This window comes from Vombatus ursinus, unplaced genomic scaffold (assembly GCF_900497805.2).
Source record: "Vombatus ursinus unplaced genomic scaffold, bare-nosed wombat genome assembly UNPS02014822.1, whole genome shotgun sequence".
Taxonomy (NCBI): domain Eukaryota; kingdom Metazoa; phylum Chordata; class Mammalia; order Diprotodontia; family Vombatidae; genus Vombatus; species Vombatus ursinus.
In genome coordinates this window covers 13,938,157-13,962,149 of record NW_020954600.1, presented here as the reverse complement: position 1 = coordinate 13,962,149, position 23,993 = coordinate 13,938,157, and the positions used below count along the sequence as shown (strand labels likewise).

General features: G+C 45.0%; 1 protein-coding gene across 1 annotated transcript; it reads right to left on the bottom strand.

The window, feature by feature from the left end:
• Nucleotides 1-858: 858 nt before the first annotated feature.
• Nucleotides 859-22,978, bottom strand: CD59 (CD59 molecule (CD59 blood group)). The gene is made up of 6 exons (XM_027837752.1): nucleotides 22,939-22,978; nucleotides 22,567-22,760; nucleotides 22,173-22,520; nucleotides 10,930-11,017; nucleotides 4,346-4,447; nucleotides 859-2,717 (listed from the first exon to the last, which is right to left on the bottom strand). The coding sequence occupies exons 1-6, from the start codon at nucleotides 22,976-22,978 to the stop codon at nucleotides 2,518-2,520; spliced, it is 972 nt and encodes a 323-aa protein (XP_027693553.1). The 3' UTR covers nucleotides 859-2,517.
• Between the last annotated feature and the right edge of the window lie 1,015 nt (nucleotides 22,979-23,993).

Here is a 23,993-nt window from a genome sequence, read left to right as displayed (position 1 = left end):
CAATACGCAACTGCAGGGATCCTATGTGCTATTTAGCGGCCCCTGTTTCTGCTGGAGCTGGACATCATTGCTCTAGAACACATTATAAAAGGGTTGGCAGCTGTTAGACATTTGATAACCACTTCCCTTTCTAAGAGTCAACACAGGATTAACAAGAATAGATTTTGGGGCAAGAAGGTGGATAGAGCACTAGCCTTTGAGTCAGGAGGACCCGAGTTCAAATTCTACTTCAGACACTTACTAGCTGTGTGACCCTAGGCAACTGACTTAACCCCAACTGCCTCAAAAAAAAAAAAAAAAAAAAAGAACAGATCTTAATTATAATCTCATTTCTCCTAGAAATGTGGGTAAGGAAAATGAATATGTATTTCAACAAAGCATTTGACATAGTTTCTTATGATAACCTTGTAGACAAGGATCAAACAATCAACAAACATTTACTAACCAACTCCTAGATCTCAGGCACAGTGCTAGAAGTCAACTGGCAGTGTAGTGGATAGTGCTGGGCCTGGTGTCAGGAAGCCCTGAATTCAAATCATACCTCAGATACTTAGTAGCTATGTGACTCAGGGTTGTTGTGAGGTTCAAGTGAGATTAAAAAGTGCCTATCTGGTACATAATAGGTGCTCTATAAATGCTTATCCCCTTCCCTCTGTAAGCATGGGAGATACAAAGACAGAGGATATGGGCTAAGCAATAATACGGTTACCTAGCTTCAAAACCAGCTGAATCATGTTACCCAAAGAGCGGTGATTAATGGATTTATGGAACTAGGTCTGACAGCTGGTAAGGTCCCAAAACTCCCATTCTCCCAACTGCCAATAGAAAACACTCTTTCAGATCAATAAGGACACCCAGTCCAACAGCTTGCTTGAATTTAATTTTCAGAAGACACAACTGCTTACAATTCTTCCACCTGGCTGCAGAATATCTTTCAGTTTTCAAGATTAAAAAGTCTTTACCATAATGGTACATTCACCTACAAAGCTAATACATGCTATTGAGTACTGAGTCAACGTTTTGGGAATATAAAATCTTTTTTTTTTTGGTCATTCTAATAATATGCAGTCAAGGGGCTCCCACGGGGGTAGGGATGGGGGGGGAGGAGTGTCATGCTTTCAACTATAAAAGGGCAGGGGGAATCAAAGTGAGCAGGTGGAGTGTGTCCTAGAAAGCCAATGCATTTGACAATAGCGTGTGAATAGCCGTCGTCACAGGGGAGGGCTTTCCCCACCTGTTTTGTTAATCATGCAGCTATGAGTTTTGAATAATCTTGGCAATGAATAAGTTCTTATTTCTGCTAAGGATGTGATTTGGAGCTCCACATAGTGGCTTCACTTACTCTTCCACCGTATTCAGAAGCAGTGATATTATGTATGGATAAAGGACTTTCCACCAAAAATCTTAAATCTCAAATCAGTCAAATGGATACTGCAAAGCACGCAGGCGACGGGCTGGTTAATTTCTAACAGCTATGGAACCAAGTCTGAGCTCATGCTTGGCTGGGTGGGAGAATGGTTAATGGAATTATAACACATTAATTTTGGCTTTGTAAATGCTCCCACTAGGCTCAAATCCCATCTTTAGTTCAAATCTCAAGAGGTGAATGGGGAAAGGGACCCTAAGGACCTAGTTCCCTCAAGATGCTCAAATTTCAGCTACGTGTCTCCCATGAGGGAGACATCTTTTATTTACACTAGAGAGGGATTGGGTTCTGGAGCCCTTCTAACTGGAGGGGTCCGTCCTGCCTGGCATGCAGACATTTCTCAGAACCCATTCCAATCACGATGAAATAAGAGTTTTAGTGACACTTGTTCTCTGGGCAGGGTATATTTTTAGACTGGGCTGATGTGTTCTTTCTCTGTGGCCGAGGAGGGAGTGCTTGAAAATTGGCTCGAGAGCCAAAAGGACGGGCCTGGATAGTTCATGCACTGATGGAAGCATTAGTTTAAAAAAAAAAAAAAGACTGTCTTAATTTGAAGGCCGAGGAATGAGAAAGGACAGCGACTTAGTCAAGACCATGAACTGAGTTATTTGGGGAACTGGGAAGAAATACCACATGGGAATCCTCCTGTCTCATCCTATCACCCAAGGTGTGGACGCAGCTATGGGATGGAGGGTTGGGGAAACCAGGACAGCTTGAGGAGGCCCCCAGAAATGACAAGTTAGCAGCAGCTACAGAGTTCTTTCCATCACTTCAGAGTTTAAAATGTTTCCCTAGATGGGTGGCTTGCTTGGAGATGAGAATGCCACCCATATAATACACTTCCCCCCTCCCCCCCCCCGCACGACTTTTGGGTACCTGCTTCTCAAACGGACAGCTGTAACGAAACATCTTTCTCCTACACAAAATGCACTTAGTGAGAGACATAATACTTGAGATATCATAGAGAGGGAAATGGAAAACCACTCCCCCCTACCCCAACATGCATACACACACACACAGACACACAGACACACACACACACACACACACACACACACACGTTCCTTCAGGCTCTTTCCCCTTCCACTCAATTAAACAGAGAAGCTCCCAGCTACCACCACCAAGAGCCCAGCCATCATGGTTGCCTTGCTGACTGCGGTCCCCATCCCCGCAGCATTGCATAGGTCACGTTGGCAGCAAGAGTAGCGGGCACTGGCAATAGGAAAGGCTGCTTCAATCTTCTCTATGTTGCAGTCAGCATATTTCCAACAGGAATGGTAGTAAGCTCCACCTTTAAAGAAACACACCCAGAAAACAAGTTACAAAAACAAGCGGTTACACATTACAGCTGCTGCTTCCAGAGCTCACAAAAAGGGGAAGGAAAAGCACAGATAGATAACACATAAAACCATAGATTGAGAGCTAGAAAGGACCTCTTAGACATTATTTGGTCCAACCCTCATCATTTTACAAATGAGAAACAAGAGTCCCAGAGAGGTAAATATCTTGCCAAAGGACATACAGGGAATAAGAAGCAAAGTTGGGATTAAAACTCTGACTCTGAAAACAGTGTACTTTTCACTATGCATAGTTGTGGGTTTGTTTTTTATCCTGATCTGTGATTTCATCAGTCTTTTTTTTTTTTTAAGGTAATTGAAGTTAAGTGACTTGCCCAGGGTCACACAGCTAGTAAATGTCAAGTGTTTGGTCTGAGGCTGGATTTGAACTCAGGTCCTTCTGACTTCAGGGCCAGTGCTCTATCCACTGCGCCACCTAGCTGCCCCTTCATCAGCTTTTGAATGGAGGTTGGAGGATTGGGTAGGGTGCTCCCAGTATGGACATTTCCTCCTCCAATTTGGATCAGCAGCTCAACTGCCACTTACCAGCTTAGAGAAGTGCGTGGGGGCACTGAAACATCTAATAACTTGCCCATAGCTTGCCAGAAACAAGACTTGAACCCAGATCTTCCTGAGTCAGAGGCCAGTTCACTCCCTGTCTTGCTGTGTCTATCAGCCCATCCTCCCAGCCTACTCAGCTCCCAGCCCAGCTCCATTCCTCTTTTCATGCTGGGGATAGGATGACTTGAGCTGCCAAGTCTCCTCAAACAATATTGTACAGGGGCAGCTAGGTGGCGCAGTGGATAGAGCACTGGCCCTGGAGTCAGGAGGACCTGAGTTCAAATCCAAACTCAGACACTTAACACTCACTAGCTGTGTGACCTTGGGCAAGTCACTTAACCCCATTGCTTAGCAATAAATAAATAAATAAATGGGTAGATAAATAAAAATAAACAGTATTGTACAAAGAGGAAAACTGAGGCAGGGAAGGAAGGATTCCTTGCATTTCTCGTGGCTCTAGCTACCATCATGATTCTGTAAGTGAATTCATAAGAAACAAGTAATTATTTTTTAGAGGTAAACTACAGTATGAGAGAGAATCCAGGAAACTGATGATCTAAATTTGATAGAATCACAGGAAATCAAAAGCAATCTCACGTATGGAAATGGGAATGTAAAAGGAAATCAGAACTGTGCTTCCGGCACTGGCTGGCACAAAGGTGCCCAGGTCAGCACCTTCAGCAAGCTTAGCTCCTAAGAAGCTTGCCTGCACAGATTTTCCAAGTTGGTCAGCCACTTCAGATCTCCAGCTTGGTTTCCCAAGTTGATCGCCCAAGCGGAAGAGCCGACACAGTCCCCAGGCAGGTGCCTTACCATTCATAGCAGTTACCAGTCTACTATGAAGTTTGCCCCAAGTAATTGTCAGAATAACTGGGGCGGGACCAGAAGTTCCTAAGTCCTGGCCTGATCTTCCTAAGTGAGCTTCCAGTGGTACCAACACTGATCCCAAAAAGGTGCAACTCTAGACCGCAGCGGTGACCGCGAAGGGATGTTGAGAGCAAAGAAAAGGGGAGGTCATTACCAGAAATAACCTGCAGGCACGCGTCCTTCTCAGCTTTACAAGTGACGTTCTCGGTGCAGGGTTGTACGGGAGAATTGCACTGGAAGCATTTCAGAGCACCACCTGTAACATAATCAGAAAAACTAACATCAAAGACCCGTTAGGTTGGCAAAACTTAGGATCACAGAATGCCAGAGCTAAAAAGGGATCTGAGAAACCAAATTTCTTCATTTTACAGATGAGGAAACTGAGGCAACCACAGGTGAAACAACATGCCCAGGGTCACACAGCTAGCAAGTCGCTGAGGCAGATTTGAACTTAGATCTTTTTGTTCTGGAATAGTGTCTTATCCCCACTACTGAACCAAAACATATCTCTTGACAAACACACGATGAGACACCAACACAAATCCTATCCACGTCCTTCAGAGGCTTAAAGTCTAAGGCTGCCAGTATGGGAGCACCTTTGTCCAGACTGTCTGAACCTGATGCTTGGCATACTCTCATCACGGCTTCTTAGGATTCTGGGCTTCCCTCAAGGTCAAACTCAGACGCTACCACCTACACGAGCCCTTTCCTGATCCAATTAGCCATCAGTGTGCTCTCCCTCCTGATACTACTTAGAATAACTGTGTATTTGGTATTTATTTATCTGTATACATGTCACATCTCTCCAGCACAATGTAAACTCCTGGTAGGCACAGGGACTGTTTTTAAAAATTATTTGTATTTCCAGTGCCTTGTACTAGGAGCTTGATAAATAAATACATATGGAAATGGACAGGATGAACAGAAGAACTCACAACTGAAAAGATGTTGGAGTTTTAATGATAAGTATGTTTGATGGGTGGAGGGCAAGAATCCCAAAATCACTGATTTCCAAGTTAGAAGGTACTTCCATTTTAATGCTATACCAATCAAATTTACCAAGGTGACTATTTATAGAACTTGATAAAATAATAACAAAATTCATTTGGAAAAATACGAGATCCAGAATACAGAGGGAAATTATGAAAAGAGATTGAGATGAGGGGAAAAGAGCATTTGCAGACCTATGTTATAAAGCAGCAGTCATCAAAACCATCTGGTAGAGTTTAAAGAATAGACCGATAGATCAATGGAACAGCCTAGAAAAATGAGATTCAGAAATAACAGAACTCAATAACCCAGTGTTTGGTTAAGTGGAAAGTCTAAATTACCTAGGGAAAAACACTCTCATTCGATAAAAACTGCTAGGAAAACTGGAAAGCAATCTGGTAGAAATTAGGCTTAGACCAACATCGTATACTATATTCCATAATACGTTTTAAGGATACACAACGTTAATATTAAAGATCACACTGTTAAAAAAAATTAGGAGAGAAACAGATCATATACCTCTCACAGCTATGTAGAAGTGTTCTTAACCAAACATAGAGGTAATTAGGGGCAGCTAGGTGGCACAGTGGATAGAGCACCCTGGCCCTGGATTCAGGAGGACCTGAGTTCAAATCCGGCCTCAGACACATAACACTTACTAGCTGTGTGACCCTGGGCAAGTCACTTAACCCCCTTGCCAAACCCCCGCAAAAAAACCCCAAAAAATAAAAAATAGAGGTAATTACAAAAGAGAAAATGGATAACTTTGATTACTCAAAACCAAAAAGCTTCTGCACAGACAACATTAATAAATCTAGGATAAGAAAGCAAGTGGTAAAATGGGGGAAAAAATTCTTAGTATCAGATTTCTCTGATAAGGGTTGAGTATCCAAGATGTAGATATAGACATATATAAACATACATATACATACACACATATGCCATTCTCCAATAGATAAATGATCAAAGAATAGGAATTAACAGTTCTCAAAAGAACTGCAAAGTATTTACAACCACATGAAACAATGCTACAAATTACTAACAATAAGAGAAATACAAATCAAAACAACCCTGTGGTTTTATCTCATACCCTAAAAATTGGCAAAAATGACCCCCTCCCCAAATGGCAACAGTCATTGTTGGAGGGCTTGTGGAAAGATAGGCACACCAGTACATTACTGGTGGAACTGTGAAATGGTATAACCATTTTGGAAAGCAATTTGGAACTATGTAAATAAAGTGACTAAAATGCCATATCCTTTGAACCAGGGACTCCATTACTAGGCTTATACCCCAAGGAAGACATTAATAAAAAGATAGTTCCCTTATACTCCAAATTACTTAAAGTAGCACTTTTTTGTGATGGCTAAGAATTAGAAACAAAGTAGATGCCCATTGATTAGGGGATGGCTAAACAAACTGTGGTACATGAATGTAATAGAAAACTACTTTGCAAGAAGAAATGATGTATATGGTGAATACAGAGAAGTATATAAAGACCAATATAAATTGATGCAGAATAAAGTAACAGAACCAAGAAGACTAGATATGGTAACTACAGCAATGTAAATGGAAAGATGGACACACCAAAAAATCAAAAGTAATAACAAAATTTTAAAGACCAAGTGGGACTAGAATGAAGAGATATGAGAAGAAATGCCTAGCCTGCCATTTCATGGAGCTGGGAGGTCCACAGGTGTTACAAATGGCACGTGGTTTGATTTTTTCAATGTATCAATCAATTGTGCTGATTTTTTCCCTTCTTTTCTCCTCCCATATTTGTTACATGACTATTTGTTACATGAGATTGGCTCCCTGAGAGGGGGAGGAGAAGAGCAAGAGATACTTGAGATAACTATGTTGGGATAACAGCAAATATCAATAAAAAATTTTTTTAAAGAAGGTACCTCCAACCATTGCTCCCCTTGTGGCTGTCTTAAGACTCTAATTGAAAACAAAATAATATAAACTCTTTGATGACACAAAAAAGGGAAAAAAAAAACCTCACAAAAGACTGATTTCATTAGGGAGCTGCCCATTTCTTTGCATGTGCATGTGTTTAATTTTTTATTACTATCATCACCTACATTTCCCAATGTATCCCTACCCTTCCCAGAAAGCCATCCCTTATGAAAAAAAATTTTTTTAAATTGTAAAGTTATGCAAAACTAACACATTGAAAAGACTTGACATTATATGAGTGTTCTACATAGTCTCTCTCTCTCTCACACACACACATACACACATACACACACACACACACTGTAAATAAGGAAAGATGGCAGCTTTTCCTATCCTTCTCACCCATGGCATGGAGAATGGATTGTTGGAATGTAGAGGGCTGCCTTTGATCCAGTAAGACCTTTGCAGGTACCTAAAGTTGGAGGCGGTACTTTCCAAGGAACCATGGTCAAATTCCTGGCCCTGATGGTGCTAACCCACATCCCTGTAACTCTAGAAACGCAGCTGTGCTCCTTCTGACCTATGTGGTCACTTCCCAAGATTCTCTAATCTCAATTCCCTATTCTGAAAATAATGAGGCACAGGACTTCATGATTTCTAAGTTTCCTCTACAGCTCTAAAATCCTATGATTCCCAGTGGAAAAATCAGACTTGACCAAAAAACTTTTTCTTAATCCGGTCTCAGACACACGATACTCGCTAGCTGTGTGACCCTGGGCAAATCACTTAACCTCAATTGCCTCGCAAAAGCAAAAACAAAAACAAAAAAAACACAAAAAACACCTTTTCCTTTATCTGACACATAACAGTCCTTACTGACTGGCCTCCCTGGAGAAGCATCCTGAAAGAGGGGAATGGTTTAAATCTACTGCTAACTTAGGAGAGAAGTTTCAGTTGAATGATGAGGTCAGAAGTCAGACTGTACAGAATAAAGAAGGTTCGTGAAGGAGAGAAAAGGAAGTAGATGGACTTCTTAAGGAGTCTGGTCACAAAAAAGGAGGAGAGACACGGGACAAGACCTGGCAGGGATGGAACGACAGATCAAGCGAGTGTTTTTTGAGAATGCAGGAGATAAGGGCGTGTTTGCAGGCAGTTGGGAAGCAGCCGGTAGACAAGGGGAGACTGAAAATAAGTGAGAGAGCGGGACAGTCTGCTGGAAAAGATGGGACAGAATGGGATGCCTCCTGTGTGTAGGGGCAGTGTCGTTGGCAAGAAGTGCCACGTCATGATGTGAAACATGGAACAGGAAGTGGCAGAAAGCATCTGGGTGAGACGAGGTAAGGAGGAGGAGCGAGGAGTAAGTCAGGGTTTTCTGTAAAATGAGGGTAAGGTTCTCAGCTGAGAGGACAGGGAGATCCATGGGAGACTCGGGGAAAGATGAAAAGGTCTGGGAGAGCTACCAGGAAAAGTGGGATAGTGACTTAATTAGGGAAGGATCGCCAGCAAAAAGGAGGTCCCCGCTGAGGCCGTGTAACATAAATTTGTAGTGGGTCCAGTCAGCAGCTTTTTGTATTTTTCTTTAATTATTTCCAACTTCAATCAGCAGCACACACACAAGGGTGAAGGCAGGGCTTGGTGGGAGCGATCCAAGGCCTGGGGGGAGCTGGGTAGAACTCTCAGAGGAAAAAAAAAAATGGACCTTCACTGGCACAGCAATCCAGATGAAAAGACCAGAGCTGGGGAGGAACTTTGAAATACAAGCAGAATCCAGAGAAATCCAGAGAAACTGAGTCAGGTAAATTTCTCTGAGCAGCTGGGAGGACCTATATGATGAGGGGCTGTTAACACTATACAGACAGAAGAAACAAGTATCTCCTCAAAATCCAATATCTTTGAAAAGTATTGAGGAAGTGCAGGCAGTAAATCAGGGGGCCTAAGGGTAGACTGGTTCTATTCTGAGGGTTTTAAAAAGAAGGATGGAAAAAGGAGACTGGAAGAAATGAAACAGACACTTTATTTCTGCTTCTCTTTCTCTCTTCTGGAAGGATGTAAACATGTGGGATGTGGTCAACATTAACGACAAGTCTGAAACAAGATTTCCCCACCTTTCCACTGTTAAGATCAAAGGCACGGGGTCGAGGTCCTGGGTGTGAATCTCAGTTCTTTGTATTTTTACCCTTTGCCTTTGGAGAAGTTTCTTAACCTCATTAGGGCCTGTTTTTATCACCTGTAAAATGGGGGGGAGGGGTTTGAACTAAATGATTTCTTAGGGTCCTTCCAGCTCTAAATCTAGAATTCTATGAGATCCTCCCACTTCAGGAAAAAAGTCCTTGGATCCTCTGAATCAACCTATATAAAAGAGACATTGGTTTTTTGTGTATTTTATATAAACACATCTATCTCTCTGACCATCCCCACATCCCTTGTCCACAAAACTCCAAAACAACTTAAATGACTAAGCCATGGAGTCACAGATCATGGATTAGCCATCAATGAAGCCAACTACCTCATTTGACATATGAGGAAACTGAGGCCCAGAGAGATTTAGTGACTTAACCAAATTCGAACAAGCCCTAAATGACTGAGCTGGAATTCAAACTCGGATCCTGTATTCGAAGCAAAGTTCATCGATCATTCCACATTCCGCTGCAATGCCTCTGTCCTTCTGAAGTAGCTCGTTCTCTGTTCCTAATCCAACATTAACCCATGTGTTCTTGATTCTAAATCCTGTTCTACACACCCCCTACACACCCCGTGTGTATGTGTATATATACATACACACATACATATATACACATACATATACTGTTCATATATGTGTGGGCATATATACACACTGTGCATATATATACACACACGCATGCACATGTTATATACATAAGCACATGTTATATACATATGTGAATTACCATGTATCTATACATCTATGTATTGTGTACACATATATACATGTGAGTTGTGTGCACACATGAATATGCTATATGTGTATGTATACATATACATGTGTGCGTTGTGAATATATAAATATGTTCTGGATGTGCATGCATATGTGTATGCATATATACATATTGTGTACGCGTATAAATGTTCTATGTATATGCATATGACACACATTGTGTTGTGCATATATAAACATTATGTGTGAATATGTGCGCGTATATATACACATACACAGTGCAATGTAGAAACACGTCACATATGTGCTCATGTGCACATACACACTGATGCGACGTATAAGTATCGTGTGTACATGTGTGTTAATCCATACACGGTATATTCTATACACATACACATGTGTACACACGCATGTGTATGTGTGCTGGGGACATATATAAATGTTATGTCGTAGATATATGCGTGCATGTCCACAACACCTATACATATAACTGTTGTATGCATGTACAAATGTTATATGTGCATATATGTCTACACACACATATATTTAGAAGACGCCCTCTAGATTAGAGCTTCTGGAGCTGACCTCCACTGGTCCAACCCGCTCGCTGTCCACAGGAGAAAGCTGAGGCCCAGGGACAAAGGAGAAGGAAAGGCGTGGCGCTAAGGACACAAATTCATTCCTCTTTCCTCCCCTCACCGGGCTCTCTTAGCAAGCAGCCCAGACGCGCTGGCTTGGCTGGCTCTGTGACTGAGGGAAGGGCTGTAATACAGGAAGGGGCCATTAGCAGAGGACAGGGGCTCCATGTCAGGAGAGCGGAGAGGACCAGAACACAGGAAGGAAGGAGGCGGGCCCAAGGCCAGGACTCTCAGCTAGCCCGGAGCTGGAAGCGAGGGTGGCGCCATACGTTCTTGGCTCATTCACGGGTTGCAGGATCAGGGCTGACCCACCTGGACTACAGAACATGGCCAGGATCAGGAGACCGAGGACCAAGATGTGCATCCTGATGCTTCCCATCACGTCAATCTCTTCTAGAACCTGAAGAGGAAAAAACATTCCAGAATGACTCCCCAGGGGTTTAAATAGCCATTTGGTATCCAGGACAGCTTTTTAGATTAAAAAATTGACAACACATGGTGTTCTTTTCTAAACATCTTTTGTCCCTTCTGGCCCCCAGGATTCTACGTCTAGAGAGAGAAGGGACCTCAGAATCCATTTGGTCATTTTACAGACAGGGAAACTGAGATCCAAGGAAATTAAGTGACTTGTCCAAGATCACACATATAAGTAGGAGATGTGAGATTTGAACCTAGGTCCTTTGACACCAGAGCCAGAGTTCGTTCCATGCACCATCCTGCCCCAAAATAATAATACCACCTGATGTTGCTAGAGTGTGTTAGAATTGGCAGAGTGTTTTACCCATGTAAACTCACTCGAGCTTTATATCAACCCTAGGAGTTGGGATAGATATCATCAAAATGATTTTACAGATAATGAAACTGAGGGCCAACTAGGTGGTGCAGTGGATAGAGCACCGGCCCTAAAGTCAGGAGGATCTGAGTACAAATCCAGCCTCAGACCAAAAACTTGACACTTACTCGCTGTGTGACCCTGGACAAGTCACTTAACCCCAACTGCCTAAAACAAAACAAAACAAAAAACAAACAAACACAGATAAGGAAACTAGGCACAGAGAAGTAACGGTGACTTGCCCAGCATCACATACCTAGTAAGTATTCTGGGCCAAACCTAACTCAGACCTAACTCCAATAATTCAGCTCGGGGCTAGAGTGTAATTAGGGATTTTTGCACCATAAAATGCAATACAAACCAACTATGCTCATGACAATATTAAAAGAGATACAATTCTTAATTCAAATAAAATGTTACTCCCTTTTCTCTTTTGAGTTCACTATAACAATTAGCCACAATTAGCCACAATCAGTGAGGAGGCGGCCCCAGCAGGGAAACAGGAATTCCACAAAACATCTGGAGCCACAGTTCCCTGGGAGGCTGCCCTTTTATGTCTGACGACAAGGAAATCAAATCGGCAATTCGGATTCCAGTCTCCCGAGCCAACAAATCCCAAAGACAACTCCCAGTTCCCTTAAAGGGAAGCCCCCTCAGTCTAGTAAAAGAGGCACGTTCCTACCTCGGTGCCAAGCAAAGGAACTGAAAGCCAGGCCCTCTGAGTGTGTACCTCTGACAAGGAACCAAGATAAAAGAGGCAGCTCATGTTCTCAAAACTAGAAGGACACTCGAACTCCACATCTTACAGAAAAGGAAGCTAAACTTCAGGCTAAATGACTGGGCCAGAGTAACAGCTAATTAGCAGCACAGCCAGAAGAAAAACCCAGGTATTCTAATCCCTAGGCCTGACTTAGCAGACCACTAAACTAGACCTGGGTGCCTCGATCTAGTAGACTGAGGAATACAAAAATGAATGAATTCATTAATTACAATGGCTGGGTTGAAATCACTACACCTCCACTTAGCCTTAGTACATTTATCCTCTGAGAACACAAGTTGATTGCTTACTAGGTGTGAACATTGCCGAGCTGCCTAGCACCCTAGGTTCTATCTGGATTGGCCAAGGCCCTTGTTTATGCCCTCTGGGGGCTGTATGAAAGTAGCCAGGAATAGAGGAATTCCCACAAAGGAGAGCCATTTCCTCCTGAGACGAAAGTACATGAGGGAGAAAAGTGCTTCTCCCAGGGCATCAGCCTCTTCCTATCCTGATTGTTGTTGGAGAAAGGCCTTATGAGCTTTCAAGGGTCTGGAAGCCTCTGAACTTTGAACTTCACATCTCTCCATAGGTATCTCCCAGCAATATCCAGAACAGCTGATGGAGACAAGGACAGACACATATTCAAGGCTCTACAAAGAGTCCAACGACAAAACTCTACCGTGCCTAAAAGCACGAAGACTCCACCAAAAGGACTTCGAAGAACTGAGTTACTCTTTTCCTGTTTCTCCCTAAGCTCACGTCCACTTTTCCCTAGACTCAGTACATACTCACGGGAAAGTTGGTCACAGACTTTAAGGCAGAGGGAAGATGTTTTGTACCAACTATTCTTACCGTTACTACTACTATTCTTATCCCTACTTAGTAACATTCTTCTCTAAAAGATAATTCAGTCTGGGCAATTGCAATCAACCAATACTCATGGCAAAGACTTTGGGACTAGAAAATTTCTTCCCAATTCCTCAGGGCTACCTCCTCGACTCTGATGGGACCAGCAACTAAGCTCTGGCTTATGAGCTGCGATGGGATCTCTCAAGCATATGATAAAGAATGAGTAAATGGAAAAAAAAAAAGCATTTATTAAGTGTGTATTGCGTCCAAGCAATGAAGATACAAATGCAGAAGACGAGCCGCTTAGAGCTTAAATACAGGGGAGTTCATCTATATGGAAACGGTGGCCAAGGAAGGGTGTTCTGGCCTGGGAAACCACGGAGAAGGGTGAGTAGAACAGTAGGGTGGTCCACTGACATGCCCTTTCCAGGGACAATGGTAGTTTTGAATTGAAGGGGTATATAATTTATTCTTCCTAATCTCTGGGAAAGGAGAAGATATGACTTCTCTCAATAACTAATTTCCACACTGAATATGTTTCTCTGTCAGGAAGTATCCCCTGGCAGAGGTGGAACCCTAAGATGGGCAGCCCCCTGGCCTGACTCAGTGTGGCATTTCCTTGTTCTAATCATTTTTTTTCTCCGTCTCTAACCTAAACCCCTCCCTATTCAATTGAAGGTCAGCCCTTTATTGTTCTAGTCTGGCTGGGTCCACAGCCTGACCCTTTGTAAATAAGCTGGCAGAGGCAAAGCGAGTTAACCAAAGCTCAGAACAGGACCTCACAGTCTACAGCCCTCCGATGACCTAGGCTTGGACAAAGGAGCTTACTTAATCAGAGGGCAGGGCAGGGTCCAAAGATTCCCTAGTGGGGACAAAAATAATAAACCTTCATGAGTCATTGCCATCAACCAGGGAAAACCCAGGAAACATCTTTAAATCAGGAAAGAATTAACTGCCCATATTCTCATCTTTTTTTTTTAGGCCTGCTACTACACATTTCTGCCATTGACTTGACGAAGCTGGTCAGAATCATCCAACTCCTCCGACTAGCTCTCTGAGCCCCATGAGGCTTCCAATCCTCTTGCCTCCTCACCAAGCCTCCTTCTAGGTTTTGGTATCCCAGTATGAATGTAGAGAAACAGAGAAAGAGGCTAGAGCTGAATTCTTGGCTGGAATCTCTTCAGATTTGTCTACTGCCTTTCCTCTCTATGTTGGGATGGAATACTGTGCCTACTGAATAAATTCCCTTTCCTCCCATGCTCTTATTAAGGATCCTGAAAAGAAAAAAAAAAGGGGAGGACAAATAGGTGGCATAGTGGATAGAGCACTGGACATGGAGTCAGGAGGCCCTGAGTTCAAATCCAGACTCAGACATATATGACCTAGCTATGCGACCCTGGGCAAGTCACTTAACCCCTAGTGCCTCAAAAAAAAAAAAAAAAAAAATAGGGGCAGCTAGGTGGCACAGTGGATAGAGCACCAGCCCTGGATTCAAGAGGACCTGAGTTCAAATTGGGTCTCAGACACATAACACTTACTAGCTGTGTGACCCTGGGCAAGTCACTTAACCCCCACTGTCCAACCAAAAAAAAAAAAAAAAGGACCCTGGGGGGTGGGGGTGGAAATCACCAAGTTTTAAAGCCTGAAGGGAGCTCATGGCCAACCCATACCCTACAAAAATCCTTCCTAAAAAATGTAAAAATAGAAAAAGAGCTGCTATAGTCAAGTTTAGCCCACAGTAATACCTGCTGGTTACATAAAAAAAGAAGAAAAAATGGTCTCCTAACCTTGGTGTGATGACCTCAGTAAGAGGACCCCCAGCACCACCAGAGGCAGCTCCTCCTACCTGGGGACCGATGGAATTGTTAAAGTTTTTCCAGAAACTGATTTGTTTATAACTTCTTCCCATTGTTCCCAGGTCTGCCCTCTGGGACCCAACAGCAGTCCTTTAAACACTGGAAGATGGTTTAGCAAGCCTTCCCTGAGCCATTTCTTCTCCAAGGTCAACCAACCCTGGTGTGTGTGGGGGGGGGGGGGACCCCCCAGTGCCTTTCAACATCCTGCTTGTCCTCCTCAGGTAGCCTGATAAAATCCCTTGGGGTGTTCCCAGAACTGAACATAATATCCCAAATGTAATCTTACGGGAACAGAAGACCACAGCGGGATTATCACCTCTATTCCTGGAAGCTGCCTCTCTCAATGCAGCCCAAAGCTTCATTAGCGGAAAAGCATCCAAATCCCCCTGCTGATTCACTCGGAGCTGGCAATCCACTAACACCCTAGGTCTCTTTCAGACAAAGGGCTATCTAACTCATTATGCCTCTCCATCTTGTACTTATGAGTTTGAACCTTTCAATGACTTCTAGCAGCACCTTTTTCCAACCCTTCTTTCCTGGCTACACCCAGATACTGGGATATGGCGGGAAGAAGGGATTTCTGGCATGACCGATTAGCCAAAAGGGAGAGGGCTACCAGCGGGGCCCAACTGAACATCTGCCATCTGCCCTCTGCCATCCCATTCCCTGGCTTGGTCTTTCATGAAAAAGACCCAAATGAAAATCTTGAAGAAGCTAATCAGACCAAATCTTCTATTTTATATATGAAGGAAGTGAGGCCTAGAAGAGGAAAGTGATCGGTCCAAGGTCACCCAGGCTGCAATTCAGACACAGTTGGTGTCCAGAGAATGACTCTTATAAAAATAAATAATACAAATACAATAAAAAAATAAATTAAATAATAAAAAATGAATATATAATATATAATAAATAATGATAAAATAAAAATATAATATATAACAAATATAATGATATAAAATATAAACAAATAAAATCTTAGCACAAAAAGGAACTTTTGAAGTTACCTCCCTACATCCCAGACAGGCAGTTACCTCAACTTTCCCATCGAGTCCAAAATAGGGCAGCAGTCTCTTTTAAAGGCCTCTGGACAAGACAGGGAAGTAAAAGACTGCACACATGACAACTGAATAGGAGCAGAAATATGGGTGAGTTTGTGCCAGGACAGCAGGAAAGGATGCATAAACCTTGGGCAGCACCACCTAGTGTGGAAGGGCCTCTGAAGCCATGGTAAGACAGCACGGTGCAGTGACCTGGGGGCACTGGGTCTGGGTTCAGATTCTACCTCTATTGATTGTGCCATTTGTGTGACCTTGGGCAAGTACCTTCACTTCTCTGGGCCTCAGTTTCCTCTTTTATAAAATGAGAGGGTTGGTCTGAATGACTTTATTAGTCCCCTCCAATTCTAGATCAAAGATCCCTTAATCTGTCTAGAATAATTAATAGCATGCATTTATATAACTCTGTAAGGTTTGCAAAGCGCTTTACAAATATCTCGTGTGATCCCCACAACAACCCTGAGAAGCAGGTGCTATCATGATCCTCATTTTACAGATGAGGAAACTGAGGCAGACAGAAGTTAAGTGACTTGCTCAGGGCCACACAGCTGGTAAGTGTGTGAGGGCAGGTTCTGAACTCATGAAGATGATTCTTCCTGATTCCAAGCCCAGGCCTCCATCCCCTGCACCACCTAGTTTGGACATCTCTACTTGTTAGGAAGGTTTCATGGTTGCTTTTCTTTCCCCTGATATCAAGGCTCAATCTACCTCTCTGGAGTTTCTCTGCCCCTTGCTTCTAGGTCTTTCTGCAGGGGTCAAATACAGTCATCCCTTCTACGTTGTAGGGGTCAGGGGCGTGGCACCCCCATAATCTGGAAGATCGGTGTAAAATTTTTTGGTTTCTCTTTGTACCAGAGAAAAAGTCTGATTTTTTTCTTTTTCTTACGGTACCTTATTGTAAAATTTGGGTTAAGTGTCTGGTCACAGGCTCTGCGTCATCTGCTGGCCTTTGCTTGTCTACAGCTTCTGCAAAATTCCCCCAAAATTTCTCATTTAGTTCCTTAAGCCGCCCAGCAATATGTCGAAACTGCAATGGGGAAAGTCTGAATGTGGAAGGAATAAGTGTAGATCACTCCTAATCCTCAGTCCAGGTGAATGACTAAGAAAGGTGCCTCCTTCCTCTCACCTCCACATACAGGTCTGGAAAGAGGCTGATGGGACCGATGGACTGTTTTTTTTTTTTTTTCCGCTACACCATATTCCTTTGTTACACATGGGAGGGCTCTGTGGGTGGGGGAAAGAATCACCCGAAAGTCATTTTTTTTAAAAAAGCATCAAGGAAAAAAAAACATTTCCAATATAGCTTTCATCTGTCTTCTGAATCATCCCTTCATTGACTAAAAATCTCCATTTCTTTATCTAGTCTTCAACTGACAAGAACTCAAGGCCTTTCTTATCAATGACCTGTCCAAGGGGAGCACCCAGAACAAAATCCGGTACTCCAGGTTGGCACGGTCGGTCTGCTCAAGGCAGAGTACAAAGGGACTGTTTCTTTATTGCTAGGAATTTTACTTCTTTCTGCAGCCCAAGACTTAATAAGCCATCTCCCAACAAGGCTCTGTTTCCTAACACAGAAGAAAGCTACTCGCCTGGGATGGGGACCCTAGGCAGAATGGCCTTCTCAAAACAAAACCTTTTCTCTGGCCTAATTTAGTGGCAGGGCACAGGGCAAGAGATTGGAGCTGGGAGACTGGCCTAGTCCAAACCAGTCATTTTACAGGTCACACGGGAGAAAAGGAAGCCACGTCAGAATTCAAACCCAGGTGGTCCAAATCTTGGATGCCCTCCATTACACCACCACTGACTGCTAAGTCTGATTCCCAGCCCTCTCACTTACTTGCTATGGGGGCAGTGGGCATAAATCCCTTTTCCAATCAAATTCCCTCACTGGTAAATTGGGGATGAAACACAAATACCATGTATCTGATCAGATTACTGATTTTGTCGGATACACTTACTGCTTTATAAAACACTTTTGTCATAAAAGTGAACTGTATTTATTAAATCAGCATAAAGAAGCAAGCTTGAGGAACAGACAAGGGATTGTATGAAAAAACCTACCTCATCTTGCAAGTAAGATAACTGAAACCCAGAAAAGGAGGTCACTGAGGTAGGAAGGAATAATAATAGCAAGTGAAAATGGGAGAAATTGATGCAGATGAAACACAGGAATAAATGAGTGACTCCTCTGCTCAAGGGGCGTCCATGGCTCTCCATCACCTCCAGGACGAAATATAAACTCCTCTGTTTAGCATTTCAAGTCCTTCCCAGGGGCAGCTAGGTGGCACAGTGGATAGAGCACCCGCCCTGGAGTCAGGAGGACCTGAGTTCAAATCTGACCTCAGACCAAGCACTTGACACTTAACTAGCTGTGTGACCCTGGGCAAGTCACTTAACCCCATTGCCTAGCCAAAAAACAAACAAAAAAACCAAACCAAAACAAAACAAAAACAGAAAGGGGTAGACAACGGACTTTAGTTCAGACCAAGGCCACGGGGAAAGATCCTCATCATTATACAAACAGCCTATGACATTCCTCAACCTCAGGCCACCAAAGCCCCCCCCCAAGTACCACAGGAATTATTCACGGTTTCTGCTAACGTTACAAAGGCAAAATGTGATCAGAGCCCTAGCCAGCTCCACTGAATCACAGTACCTGATGCTCACTTACTCAGCCCATGGAAGGTTAATGACCCATAGGTTTACAGGAAGAGGAAGGAGGGATTAAAAAAAAACAACTCTTGGAGGAGACACAATGGAGCATCTGTTCCTGCAGGGTCAGGAAGCCCTGGATTGGAATCCAGATATTTACTAGCTGTGTGACCCCTGAGTAAGTCACTCAACAATTTTGGGTCTCAGTTTCCTCATCTGTAAAAATGAAGGGGTAATGGATTTTATTCTTCTTACCTTCTCGGTGGGTTGGAAGAGGGAAGGGGAGGAGGAGAATTTGGAACTGAAGATAAAATAAAACTGAATTTAAAATTTAAAAATGAATATATAATAAATAGTAAAATTAAATAAATAATGAGATCTGGACTAGATGGCTTTTCATATCTGTATCTCTGAAATTAAAGGTCCTTCCCAGGTATAAATCTATGATTTCATTCCACCTACACAACGAATTCATCCTCAGCCCTTGGTGCCTGGGGCCCCCCAGCCAGAGAGGAAGGACCCCAATGCTTCCTTCGGATGGGGACCCTCTCCTATCTCTCACCACCCTCTCAGTTCCCTCCCTCCCAATCAGATGTGAACAGAAGACTCTCAGGGGGAACAGAAGCCCCTCAGCTGAAGGTCTTAAGGGGAGCGGGGGAAGGAGAGCCCCCAATCCATTGGGGGTCTTTCTCTTCTTCATTCCCAGTTTCTAGGTTTTGACTGCCAAGATCTTAATGTGAAAAAGTTTTGCTCAAGACTAGAAAACTGAAGATGTTAAAGAAAGAAGGTGCTCAGACCACCAAGTTTTGCTCCTTTTTGGACTATTCCATACCCTGGTTGTAGGCCTCAATTGTAAAATAACCTCATACCTACCTCGAATGGTAGTAATGAGGAGCAAATTAAATACTAATTGTCAAGCTGTTAGCACAGTGCCTGGCGTACACAGCAGGTGCTAGATAAATGCTTATTCCTTCTCCCTCTCATCCTGCTGGCATCCTGGGCATCCTTTCCTGGGCCTGTCCACCCAGAAGTCTGAATTCAAACTGTTCCTGGTAGGAACACAAAGCTCTCTTTGCTGACTCACTGAGGTTAGGCATCCGCTTTTATCTCACAAAGAAAATGTATAAAGAAGCTGCATTATTTTTCTAAGCCAAGTATGCACATTACCTGTTTCAAGAAGAGCATTTCCACTCCCACCCTTTCCCTTGGCTTCTTCTCTATAAACAACAAAATCTATACATCAGATGGTCTAAAATACACAGTGATTTCTCATACTTGAGAGAAACCAGGGAGGGGAAAGATCTCTCTCAAAGGTTCCTTCCCATTTCTAACACGGAACCAGCATAGTCCAGTGGAAAGATGGTTGGATTTGGAATCAGAGCACTGGGTTCAAATCCTGATTTTGCCTGTATATCTTAGGGCAAGTTGAAACTGCTCTGTATCTAAATTTCCTTACCTGTAAAATTAGGATATTAGATTAGGTGGCTTCCAGTTCTTTTTTTTTTTTAATTTATTTTGATTTATCAACAATCACTTCCATATGCTTTTGAGTTTAACATTTTTCTCCCCTTTCCTCCCCACCACCCTCCCCAAGATGGCGCACAATCTGATATAGGCTATACGTATACGTTCTTATTAAACATATTTTCAGATTAGTGATGTTGTAAGTAAAAATTAGAACCAATAGGAAGAACCACCAGAAAGAGGAAACAAAACTCAACTGGGCTTCCGGTCCTGACAGCCTATATCCCTATCTACGATCAGACTGGGGAAACTGCAGCATCCCTCTCCTAGGGCGAGGAAAAATTCTGTCCTTGAGAGAGCCAGCATTCATACTGTGTGCCTGCAATAATTTCATCTCTTATAAAATCTCAAACTCGGATACTGTCAACATAAAGTCATTTCCTAATTTGCTAAAATGCTGATTTGCTAAAATGCTGATTGCTTTTTCCTAAAATGAGCCACCCTCTACCAGCATCTTCCTTCATTAGGCAAATTGAGCTCTTCTTTCAGGGTGCCAGCTTTCAGGGAGAACTCAACAAGAGAGAAGGTAATCATATATAATTCAAAGAGTTGAAAGCGACCTTGGAAGCCTCCTAGCCCCAAACCCCTCTTTTTCTAAAGGAGAAAAATGAGATCCAGAGGGGAAATGAATTGCCCGGTCACACTTTTTTTCTTTTGAGTCTCAACTGGTGGTTTCATTGAATGGAGGGGGAAGGGGGTTAGTTCAGGTGGAGACTATGTCTCCACAGACGAAAATGGCCCAAAATTTATAACTTAGCATCTTAAAGAGTTGCACACAAAAAGGTGGAGTGATATGCCCAGGCACCACTTGAATCCAAGGCCTGCCCTCTATGCCAGGCTGTCTCTCACACAATTACCACAGCCTAAATTAGAACCCAGGCTTCCTGACTTTCAATCCTGTTCTATTAGATGTCAGGCTGAGAAATGCTAAGAACACACCTTGGATCAAGAGATCAGACTACTATTATGATGAGTTGCGGGTTGCGTCGGGGCTTTGTTTTTTGCTCATTTTTAAAAGCTGAGCTCTGCTCTTGGGGTAGGGGGTACCGTCCCAAGCAAGCTTCTTGCACTGCGGCCAGGGGGTCTGGTCACTGGCTCTCTGTACCAGGGTGGCCCCAGCCTAGTCGTGCCTGTTGAGCCCTGGGCTCCGGCGCTGGCAGTTTGCCCGCTGCACTGGGGCTGGAGGCCTCCCAGCTGGCCTGCTCAGGGCCTGGGTGCTTCTAGGTGCTGCCTTACCGGACACCACCACTTTTACCCAAGAGGGACAGACCTTCCTGAAGTCCTTCTAAGTAAATTAATCGTTTCCCCCTGGCTTTTCGTGGGTTCTCTCGCTCCATGTAGAGGCTTGGTTCAATGTTTCCATGGGAAACTGGGGAGAGCTCCACTGCCTGGCTTCTCTCTGCCCCACCTGTTTTCTGTTTCTTGCTTTTCTGGGGTGGGGGTGGGGAGGCTACGATCTCTTGGGTCTAGTTTTCAGGACCAGGCTGACACGATTTTCCCCCACTGGAAAGTCTACTCGGACTGGCCGGACAAGCCAGGGACGCGCCTCCTGCCCCAACGATAATCAGCTACAAAGAGAGACAATGGGGGGTGGGGTCCCTTCCTCTGGGAGTCATAGCCTCGGGGGCCATCTGCCCAAGGTCAGGGCCTTCGGTGGGAGTCAGGGGTGCCGGCTTCCACCAGTCCCGCTCCCCCAGGGACGCCCTGCCCGACCAGCCTCCCAGCCCCGGAGTCGCACAGGGCAGAGTGCAGCCCAGGAGCGCGCTGGCGCGGTGGGACCCCCTGCGCCGGGGCCGGGGCCCCCAGCTTCACTCCGGGGCGCCTGCGTTGGGTCCTGCCTTCGTCCCCCAGTGCCCCGGGCGCCCACTCTGGACCCTCGCCCTCGGCCGCCACCCACGCCCCGCGTCGGCACGGCCGGCCCAGGCCTGCCCCGCAGAACGCGCCCCCCGCCGCGGGGCGCCCCGGCCCGGCCCGGCCAGGCCCCCATCACCCCGGTCCCGGGGCGCAGAGCCGCCAGCCCCCAGCCTTACGTGAGCGGTCAGAGAGGCTGCCGCGGATCGACGCCGGAGCGAGTGAGCGCGGGGAGCTTCTCGCCTGCTTTTTGTTCCAGGGTAGCGCCCTCCTTCGCCCGCTGCCCCAGACTCCCAGGGAAACCCGAGCTCCCGGCCCTCCCCCCGCCGGGCTCCGCCCCGAGTCTGCTCCCCTCCCCCGCCCTTGGGCAGACAACCGCTCCCTACCCCGCGGCGGCTCCGGGCGGGGCCGTGGGCGGCCGCGCGCTGCCCAGCCGACGTTGGTGCTCCGGCAGGACCTGGGGCCGTGCGGGCGGGGTCGGCTCCGGGGGATGATGCCCCCCTCCCCCGTCCCCACCCCCGGGCAGCCTTAGCGACGCAGGGGGAGGGCCAGGCAACTTAGCTGTCATTTCACCTGTGAGTCAAGGATGTCGTAGCCCTGTAACGGATGGTGACCAAGCCTCCGGCATCCGGCCGCAGACCAAGCGGACAGCTGCGGACAGCTGCGGACTGCTGCGGACAGCTGCGGACTGCTGCGTCCTGGCCTCAGCTTAGAGGTGTACGCGGCTCGGCAGAACCCTTTCAGGGCCTTTACAGACACCTGGTCACCTGCGCGGACCCGGGCATCAGAGGGGGGCTGTCATTGAGCGCCGGGCTGGTCCTTTTCCCTCAGCAAGTGAAGCTCGTGCTTGGCCTGGGGCAGTTTTTATACAATTGTCTGGAGATTGAGCCAGGTCTTCCAACCTGTCCTGTATCTGCCAGTGCACCATCTACCTACCTACCTCACTGGTGTGGCCATTCCTTCCACAAGAGGCGCGTCTTCCCATGCCTTAATTTTCTTTAAAAGGGCTTTATATGGGGGCAGCCAGGTGGTGCAGTGGATAAAGCATCAGCCCAGGAGTCAGGAGGACCCGAGTTCAGACCTGGTCTCAAACACCTGACTAGCCCGGTGACCCTGGGCAAGTCACTTAACCCTAATTGCCTTGCCAAAAAAAAAAAGTCTTTATATGAATCACTATAGCCAAAAACAATCTAACTGCATTAAGTTGTAGAGCTAGATAGCACTTCAAAGGCCATCGAGTAAAATGAGACCCAAATACCAGAATCACAGAGGCACTAAGTGCCAGCACCTAGTTTCAAGCCCAGATCCTCCCAGTCCAAACCTAGCACTTGCGATATACAAGGGTATCAGAGGAGACCATAAGCTTTTGTGCTATGTTTGTCCTTGAGAGGTACTGGCCTGTCCTTGAAAAATCCATGCAGAGATGGGAAAGGACCTCAGTCATAGATTCAGATCTCAGACACTTAAAGGTCTAGTTCACACCATCAATTTATAGATGGGGAAACTGAGGCACCAGCTATCCCTGGGGTGACCAGCCTTGACCTAACCCAGAGGCTGCAAGTCTGGTGTTGCTTATGAGGGGCCAGGAAGAGTGGCAGGCAATTACATACAGGTGTAATACATTTATTTCCTATCAGAATCCTTTGGAGGTCTTCGAAGTAGGGCAAGCAAGTCCAAAAGTCAGGTCAGGGGACTATTTGGCAGTCCCCAGATTCTAGGATGGGTGGAGGGGGAGACATGGCAAGCCTTAAGTTGTTCTAAGGCCCTCTCCAGTGCTAATGGCTAGAATCACCCATCTTTGCAGTTCATGCCTTTGGTTGTATGCCCAGAGCTTAGCACTGTGTTGACCCACAGTAGGTGCTTAATAAAGGCTAGTGGGCTGACAGGACCAGAACTCTCAAAGAATCAAGTTCTTTTGGGAGATCTACTCTCTACCAATATTGCTTCCCAGTGGCCCATTACATTGCCAGAAATGGCACCTTTAGAGCTTTGGTGAAACA